The following is a 10,004-nucleotide window of genomic DNA, read 5'->3' as shown; positions in this document are numbered from 1 at the left end:
GTTTTTGGAAATATTAAATCATTTTTTATCCTATTGTATCACACGTTCGAGGTTGGAGGACAGAAAATTAGAAAGATCTTAGTCTTTGTCGACATTTGGAGCATTGCCATATTTGGTAATGTTGTTTTCATAAATGATGGTAGAATTATTGCAGAATATGATTTCCAAAGAATCATCTAGAACAGACTTAACAAAATCATTATAAAGAAACAGACCAAAGGGAGGTAATTCTTCATGCAAATTCAGAAAAAAATATTTTAATTTTTAAAACAAACTGATGTTTCCAACAGAACCAAACAGATGTTGTAATTTCTGCAAACTTTCAAGGAATGACATGCCATAAAATAAAACAAACTATAAATATTTTTACATCTAAATGTCATGGTAGCGATTCATGGAAGTTATGGCCTCAGAAGACGTATACTTTTGTGACATATTTTTGTGAATTATACGGTTACATTTCTCTTGATTGTTACGAACTTGCTTAAAAAAAAAAAAAAATTTTTATTGCATTTTGTTTCGTGATGGGTATGTACATCATAAAGACTTTTCTGTATTTTTGGATTTCTGTTCGACGAAGTAAGTCATTTGTCTGTTCAAAAGCATCCAGTTTTCTTACTAAAAAAGGAGTGGCGACCTGCAAGGTGGGCCACAACAATCTCGCATGCTCAGCTGGAATTTTTGTTAAATTACTTCCTTGTAGGCACGTAAAAACCAAATTTTCTTGTATTTTCTGTAAAAATTATTTATTGTCAATTTGTATTTGTTTGTTCTTTGTTCTTGTAAATTGATATTTCCTGCAAAAGAGATATATTTGTTTGAAGTAGCTGAGTGGTCCTGGCTGCCGTATTGCAATAATAATCTAGTAAATCACCTTACTAAACTGTGCTTGTGGTTGGACTTGGTAATATCCTTAACAAGAAACTTCAGCGTATTTTTTGACGTCTCATTAAGCTGTTCCACTAGTCAGTATTTCTGGCTTAATCAATATTACAATCATATTCTTGTAAGGAGTAAAAACCCGGATGTACTCATATTCCTTACATATACTGTACAATCTTTAATTCTTCAGACATTTATGCTTTTTTCTTTGTTTTATTTTACAGTATGTCAAGCCCTGAAAGTTTGCAGAAATTGCATCTGTTTGGTTCTGTTGGAAACATCAGTTTGTTTTAAATATTCAAATATTTTTTTCTGAATTTGCATGAAGAATTACCTCCCTTTGGTCTGTTTCTTTATAATGATTTTGTTAAGTCTGTTCTAGATGATTCTTTGGAAATAAAACTCATAAAATTTGATTTTCTTATTTAAAAATAAAACTACTTAATCAATTCACATGATTTTTGCAATATGATATTTTCATTTTATCACAGGTATGTATACAGATTTTTATGTATTTTTGATTTTAATATGGGGAATTCTGGATAAGCACAAAAAAAGCAATAAATCAACAAAAAAAAAAAAAAACAATAAAATCATGTGCAAAAAAAAAATAAATTTATTAAAAATAAATTTTTTTTAAGTAAATCTTATTTACAATAATTTTGCTGACACAAAACAAATTCTCATTCGGCATGTGGTCAACACTTTTCAAGAAGAACTGCAATTCCTTGTCCTCCTCCAATACAGGCCGACCCTAGGGCCAATTTGGCATCAGTCCGTCTGAAAAAAAAATGAGGATATTTTTAAGAGGCGTCTATTCATTTTGTAGATTTAATGAAGACAATTTGATTTCAAACAATGAAAATAAGATAACATTTTTTAGGGCAGATGAAGCACTCTTTAGTCTTAGTATGCAATCACCTAGAGAATTTCCTTTTTGTTTGTTTTACTAGGGATTCACCACTTATCAAGGCCCGAAGGCCACTCGAGGATAAGGGTTAATAAATGTAAGGAGGTAGTATATTAATCGTTAATGGTGGAAACTGGGTAAAATTTGACATCCGAAGGGACAACTCAACAAGAACTTTTTCACGTTGAACTTGAAGACAATGATATCGCAGTTAGCCGGAAAACAGGCCGGTGGAACGGAGCTGAATAGGCAGGGAGCTCCAAAAAAAGAAGCTCCATGGAATCTGCATTCAGATACAGGCACAGACAGACTGTGGGAAAAACTGTTGATAGTGGTTGTAGCTGGACGAGTGTTTTTTTGTGAAAGTTTGACAAGGGGGTTCCATAGATTGGAGCTCTGACGAACACTTGTCATGAAAATAATGATAAAGCAGAGACAGGCTTGCAACATCTTTTCTGTGGAAAAGAAATTGCAAGGAAGAGAAAAGAGCATCACCTACTTTTGAACTCTATCAAGACAAGAAAAGAGTATCACCTACTTTTGAACTCTATCAAGACAAGATAGGGTCTGTGAGCAGCTTCTCATCAAATTTGGCAAACAGTACTCCATTTTAGGATGTACTTGGCTGTTATACAGATAGAAGATTACATCAGTAGTAAGATACCTACTGGAGTGGTAGAATGATCCAACCACCCTTCTGGCAACTCTGGCATTTCAGATCAGGAGTGAAGATCAGTCCTAGAAGTCTGTCAAGATATGGTGCTTCTACAGGACAAGAGTCCTAATTGGGACCAGATGGGAGCCAGAGCATTAATGATGAAAAGAGAGAAACTTAGTTATTTTCTCGATAAAAGCATTTGTCCTCCCGCCCTATCACTGAGTTGCTCCAACTAGAGAAATGCCTTCCAAAGAAAAGACCTGGCCAGAGATAGGTTAGTTTGGAAATCAATTGCTAAAAGCTGTCCAATACATGCCAGCATGTAAAATGGACATTAGGAAGAAAATGAAGAAAATAAGAACAAAGAAAAGAAAAAAAAGAATAAAAGAAAAGGTATCACACATATAACAGCATGTAAAATGGACGTTAGGAAGAAAATGAAGAAAAAAAGAAAGAAAATAAGAACAAAGAAAAGAAAAAAAAAAGAAAAGGTATCACACACATATAGCAACATGTAAAATGGACGTTACAATGAAGAAAATAATGAAGATGATGCTGACGAAGAAGTAAGAAAAAATGATGATGAAGATGATGTGGGACAAATGATTCAAGTTTTCAAATGAAAAAAACATTGTGTTACATCCTTTGCAATAAAGTGTTTTCACATGTAACATGTACATTTGACCATGACATGCCCAGCATACAATCTAAGTCACTAACCTCAGGAAGTGACAGTGGCTAAGTGGTTAACGAAACAGACTGACAACCTAGGGTGCAAAGTTCAAATCCTGGTCGTTCCACCCAGAAGTACCTGATATCATTTTAGAAAGAATTTTAACTAGAAAGATATCAGGGAAACGAATACCAAAAATAATCATCCGATTCATACGAAAATGAATGAACAATGCTCAACAGTAACCACTAACTTTTGCAACGTCTGTTCTTGGATATGAAATGGTAGCAAGTTTTTTAGTTTGAGAGAAAAAAAAAAAAATATCAGTGAAAATCGAGTACTTACCTCATCTCATGTGCGAGGTGTCCAGTGATTCTGGTTCCTGAAGCACCCAATGGATGTCCGAGTGCAATGCCGCCGCCATTTGTGTTGGTCTTAGCCGGGTCAAGTTCCAGTTCCTTCTCAACAGCCAAGTATTGAGCAGCAAAGGCTTCATTAACCTTTCAAGAATAGAAAACATAGATATATATCTATATCTATCTATCTATCTATATATCTATATATCTATCTATCTATCTATATATATATATATAGAGAGAGAGAGAGAGAGATATGAGAATAATGGAAATAGTATTGACAAATTAGAGAAATAAAAAGGAACAAACCGAGTTATGTGTTCATCAACGTTTCATCTTTATTTCATCCAGAGGAAGTCTCAAAATAAAGATGAAACGTTGATGGATACATAACTCGATTTATTCCTTTTTATTTCTCTCTCTATACATATAATATATATGTAATGATTGCTTCATCACAGTTTCCTGGATGTAAATCCACTGGAACCCGACGGTGTTCATCAAAACATGTTCGACGACAAGCAGAGCATAATTATATGCATGTTTTATCCATACTTTAGCAATACCTTCCTCTGTGGCAAAGACATTTCCAAAGAATACCCCAAACATCCCTACATGTGCTTTAGAGTAGCGATTACAGAATTTATATCATACTTGGAGTTTATTGCCTTGACAAAGTTAAAAACCGAATTTGAAACCTAGGTGATGCTCTTTCCTCTTCTCTGCAACCTCTTTCCCACAGAAGAGACATTGCGAGCCTGTCTCCATCATTATTATCATGGCAAATTCTCATCTGAGTTTTAATCTACGGTCTCCATTTTTCCAACTCTTCACAAAAAATACTCGTCTAGCTAAAACCACTATCAACAGTTTCCCCCATTCTCTATCTGTACCTAACTCTAAATGTAAATTCTATGCACAAAGCTTCTTTTCAAAAACTACCCGCCTGTGAAACTGTTCCACTGGCCTGTTTTCCATCTGACTACAATATGGTTGTTTTCAAGTCTAATGTAAACAAGTTTTTGTTGGGTCATCTCCTTAAATAATTCAATTGTATCCAATTTCCACCACTAATGGCAACTATGCTGTTGTCCCGGTGACCACTGTACACTCACTAACCCTTATCCTCGAGTGGCCTCCGGGCTTTGATAAGTGGTGACTCCCTTGTAAAAAAAAAAAATGTTGCCTCTAAACCTCCCGCAAGACCAAGGAGGAAAAAACCTTAGTTTTCACCTGTCCCATTGACCCCAGCAATATGACGTAAATTTAGAAAGTGGACAAAAAGTGGAGAGTGGGAAGGAATAACAAATGAAATAAAGAAAGATATTTACTTCCACCAAATCGATGTCTTTCACTTGTTTACCCGCAGCTTTTAGGGCGGCTTTGGCAGCTGGCACTGGACCAATTCCCATGATGGATGGATCACAGCCTGGAAAAAAAATAAAAATAAAAATAAAAAATAATAATAATAATAATAATAATAATAATCATCATCATCATCAAGACAGGCTCCTTGCCCGAACCAATGTGATTCTTCCTCTCCAGAGTTTCCTATCTTCCATCAGCTGCCTCAGATCTTCAAGTTCACAGTTGGCGTCATGTGCTATTTGCTGGATGTACGTGGATCTAAGTCATCCTTTGCTTGTGCGTCCGTGTCATGGAGTCCATAGCAATGCATCACTCACCAATTCATGCTTGTTCCTCAGACTGATCAGCAAATCTATGCGTCTTTCCCTGATGGTATTAGATATGGCAGGTAGGTTGCCATAAAGTTGCTACTTTGTGGGATGATTTTGCCAAGATATATTTAATACTGTTCATAGCATACGAATGTATGTGCCGTCTAGTTTTCTTTCCAATCTTTTGGTGAGTGTCCAGGCTGTAGCACCATAAACAAGGAGACTCATTAACCACAGATATGATACAATTTGTATTTTTTTATAGATGAAAGGAAAAAATTTAGATTCAAATCTAACACCATGAAAAGATTGTGGCACAAGGCAGGTAGAAGTGCTCCTTTTTGCATAGATTTGAACCAAACAAGACTAAAATATGTTTTTTCTCAACAAAGACACGTTGTGTTACAATGACAGAAGCAATAAAAAAACCATCACCATCACCACTGCTCTGTCCCGAATTGAATTTTTTTTATATAGAAATTGCTTCAGACGTCATGAAGCCACTTGATACATGAAGCTAAAAAAAACTACTTCAAGGTCAAAAAACAGCCAATGCTAAATGTTAGATAGAAAGATTCTAACTCGGTGATAATCAGCCTTGTTTTAAAATTTCATGTTAAAGAGTACAACTGGGTCAAAGGTCAAAATCGTACAAGCTTACAGAGCCTACGTATTTCAGTTGGATACATGAGGCACCATGATTGACTTGATTGTGGTTGAATCTTTCCTCTCTTGAGTTGAATTCTTTCTTCCCTTCTGTATAAATAATTCTTTATTCAGTTCTGCACAAAGTGCCAAGTGAGATAGTTGCTCTTTGGTTAGCTGATATACAATAAAATAAATAAAAAATAAATTTATCTTTTAGAAAAAAAAAAGAAAACGTTTTATTCATTTTTTTTTTTTTTTTTACCAAATTATTCCATTTTTCAGTTGGTAACTTCAGTTATTTCTGAAGTAAAGATTAGTATTGGGACGATAAATCGGAACTTTTGGGGGTATCAAAATCAGTATAAAAATCAGAAATTTTGTGCCTATTTTCCGATGCCAAAAACGATTCCTTTAATTATCTTTTTTTATTTGATTTTGTTTAAAACAAAATCTTTTACTGTTTTGTAGTAATAATAAAATAATAAATATTTATTGATTTTAAACTACCAGTAAAACTAAAACCTTTATATCATCCCCACCAGTGTATTTTTACATCTGAAAAAATATCTGCACATTTAAAAAGTGTTTTTATGGTAATCGGGAAAAATAACAACTCTATAGTTAAATATTTAAAGATTTACAAAGAATTGGAGTCGGCAATTGTATTGGAATCGCGGATTTAATACGGAATCGGTAATTGTATCAGAATTGGGGAAAAATATTGGAATCGTCCCATCACTAGTAAAGATAATTGATAATGATAATATCATAATTACTAATTATTACAATAACATTATAATTATTTTAATGTGGCTAGTTTAGCTACTAGTTCGAAAATTGCTGCAGAAAAAACATTGAGTTCCACATGTCCCCTCCCAAAAAAAACGTTATGAACTTCAACAAAAAAAAAAAGAAAAAAATATAAGAAAAAAAGGAAATAAGTTTATCGACAGAACAAAAGCATATGAAGTTCTTCACCAAGGTACGCAAAAGAAAGCTGAAATAGGATTGTTAATGAAGGTGTGGCAGTGAATGGGAACAATATTAATTAATATATTTTACAGTTAGTTTTAGGACTTCAACAAGATGCACCTGAAGAGGAGGCTATATTGTGGCACAAGGAATATCAAGTTTTTTTTTTGTGTGACCTTGAGCCAAACTTGTCTAATTTTTAACTTTAAAAAAGATGCAGATATGACTGCCAATGTCCTCAACATGAAACTTATACAGCAGAGTTTCGGCAGAAAATGGTTTTTAATTTTAATTTTTTATAACAAAATTTGTTTTTTAATACAGAAAATTTTTGTTTTTTAATTTTTGTAAGTTTATAATTTTTAACAATATTTTGTAGATCTTTAACTTTTACAGTTAAAAAAATTGGAGGCTTTACTTTGGGAACGACCCTTGTAATATAGTTTTTGTTTTGCTTAAATACGTGCTTATGAAAAAACATGTTTATAAACAGAACTATGTAATTTTAAGCTAAAATCTTTTGTAAATAAAATTCCATTTTTTTAATAAAAAAATTTGTAAAGGAACTGGAAGTGTTCAGGAAAAATGTGTTTTTTTTTGGTTGTTGCTCATTTTGGGGTGCCTCAACTCTATTTGATCCAATAACATCTGCAGGGTATTTTTTTTTTTTTTAGAGGTGGCAAACTTTAGATTACAATAAATCACAGAAAAACATTTTTATTATACAAATGTGGTTTATTTCAAAAATTAATTTTTGGCATTTATAATTTTAATACAATTTCAAGCATATGGCTCCGTGACTCACGTGTGTATGGTGTAACCGAGAAGTCCAATTTTCATAAACTCTACGCATTAAATTAAATTGTATTTTGGCAATAATGTATCTAAGAAGGTCTTCTAGGTGGTCTATTATATTTGGTTTATCAGCATAGACATGGGACTTTACATATCCCCAAAGAAAATAATCTAATGGCTCCGTGACTCACGTGTGTATGGTGTAACCGAGAAGTCCAATTATCATAAACTCTACGCATTAAATTAAATTGTATTTTGGCAATAATGTATCTAAGAAGGTCTTCTAGGTGGTCTATTATATTTGGTTTATCAGCATAGACATGGGACTTTACATATCCCCAAAGAAAATAATCTAATGAAGTTAAATCGGATGAACAAGGTGGCCAGTTAACAAGTCCATTTTGTGAAATTATTTGTTCATCAAATGTTTCTCTCAATAAATTGATTGTATCATTTGCTATTTTCAAACGTTGCTCAAGTATCAGTCTCTTTTTGAAGAATTGCCAAACCAAGCTGAATCGAAAATAATCGATAGTTGCCAAATCTGCAACTAAGGAAAATAGAGTTGTAAATTTGAAGTTTGACACTTCTTAAAAAAAAAGAAATACTCAGAATGTGCGTTATATTTTTTCAATGTTTAAGTTATCATAAACAGTAAAACTAGAAGCAACAAACAAAATAAATATAAAATGATACAAAAAATAAATAAAATAATCAAAAAACGATGGGGTGGCTCAAATCTATTTGATTCCTTTAAGCAAGAAGATACTGCATCGCTTACCATACTAGCAGCGTCTGTCATAGCTGTCATTCAACATTCATGTCACTCAGAGATTTATGAGGTCATAACCACATTACGAGAGTTAAAAATCCAAGGGGAGATAACTGCAAAGAGAAACTACTACTCCAATTATTCACACGCACGTACTCTTTTTTTTTTTTTTCCCCCTCACGTTCACATTCACCCCTAACAAAACATATCACCACTTGGACGTAAGGGGCTATGTCTTGGAAAGATTAACAAGATATTTGTTTATGCTACATTTAAACTTCTGCATATCAGTACAGTGAGGGAAGCAGGTAGCAGGAAGGGAAGAAACTATTAGAATAGAAAGCTTTCTGGCATTTAGAAACCTCAACAGTGAAGGGGTGAGATTTTGTTGCTAAGCGGGTTTTTCGGCTCTTATCCTTAGAAGAATGTAGTTTGCAAACTAATATTCATAGGCAAGTTATAATTTTGATGGTTAGCATATTTGTTGCTTCGTAATTACTGAGAAGGATCTCTGTGTACTTTTACTGGTAGACTTAAGCTATGTTAATAATAGGAATTGAACTAAATACATAAAAGATATTGCTAAGTCTGCTGCAAAGAAGATGAGCTCTCTCTTTACTACATTTTTGCTTTCTTAGGGAAAACGTTAAGTAGATTTGTGATCGCTTACATTGTCTTCTCGGGAAAATTTTTAGTTTTTACGCAGATTCTCTCACCTTAGAGAACATAGGCACAAGACAAATATCTGTTGCAATATTTCTGACTCATAATGGGGGTATGGTCCCTCACAGTTGAGAGATTTACGCGAGCCTTTTCTAGTCTCACACAAAACACACATTCACATTTCAAGCTATATTACTTGTCATATACATACGCACACACAAACATACGCGCCCACGTCCACACACGTACATATATTCACGTTCGCGTACATACTCACACTCACGTGTATATACATACACGCTAACGTACACACATGTACTCACACAGATGGACGACGTCACTTCCTTTCAAAGGAAATCCACACATGCGCAAAAGACACTCCGGAAACAAGTATAAAACAAAGAGCAATAAGCGGCTCCTTCTTTTCAGCCCAGCTTTCGAGCTGGTTGGTCTACGGACCGACCGTGCATACCTCACACCACTTGCTACTATGTGGGGCAAAAAGCTAACAGACTGTACGTACACATTCACACTTTTTCTCTCTCTATCTACTACTTGTCCCTGAGAACACCACCATGTAGCTGACTTCTAACATGGCGCGCAGTTTAACCGATGTCAACTATCTATCCTCTTCTTTGTCTACACGCTGGACTATCGTTCCCATTTTCCACTACATCACTCACTTCTTTTCCCACGCGCGAACAAATGATAGTGACCTGAACGTGAGATGAAGACACATTTCCTTTTTCCTTCTATAATACCAATCCCTCTACAAACGATGGTTACACCCGCGCGGACATGAACACATGTTATATCTAAAACATTCATTCTTTCAACAGTAAATAAACAACGTTTATCTTATCCATCAATTGAGTTTTTGTTTCCTTCAATTCCATTCGTTTCATTATTCTTTTGTAACGGGATTGGGATTTATATATCCTAGTCTCCAACAGATTCTATTCATAAACGTTGCTGCTAGAAACTGACCAATCAAAT

General features: G+C 34.1%; 1 protein-coding gene across 1 annotated transcript in view; it reads right to left on the bottom strand.

Moving 5' to 3' along the window:
* Positions 1-1,480: 1,480 nt before the first annotated feature.
* Positions 1,481-10,004, bottom strand: part of LOC145256512 (3-ketoacyl-CoA thiolase, mitochondrial-like) — a 33,266-nt gene continuing 24,742 nt past the window's right edge. Inside the window, exons 9-11 of the mRNA XM_080115491.1 lie at positions 4,811-4,908; positions 3,469-3,623; positions 1,481-1,662 (exon numbers count right to left, since the gene is read on the bottom strand). Of these exons, the coding sequence (XP_079971617.1) occupies positions 1,581-1,662; positions 3,469-3,623; positions 4,811-4,908 (335 nt within the window). The 3' untranslated portion in view covers positions 1,481-1,580. The remainder of the gene's footprint in view (positions 1,663-3,468; positions 3,624-4,810; positions 4,909-10,004) is intronic.

Source organism: Euprymna scolopes, chromosome 32, assembly GCF_053919585.1.
Source record: "Euprymna scolopes isolate OS-2025 chromosome 32, ASM5391958v1, whole genome shotgun sequence".
Lineage (NCBI taxonomy): Eukaryota > Metazoa > Mollusca > Cephalopoda > Sepiida > Sepiolidae > Euprymna > Euprymna scolopes.
Note: the sequence above shows the minus strand (reverse complement) of the source record. Positions and strands in the feature narration are given on the sequence as shown.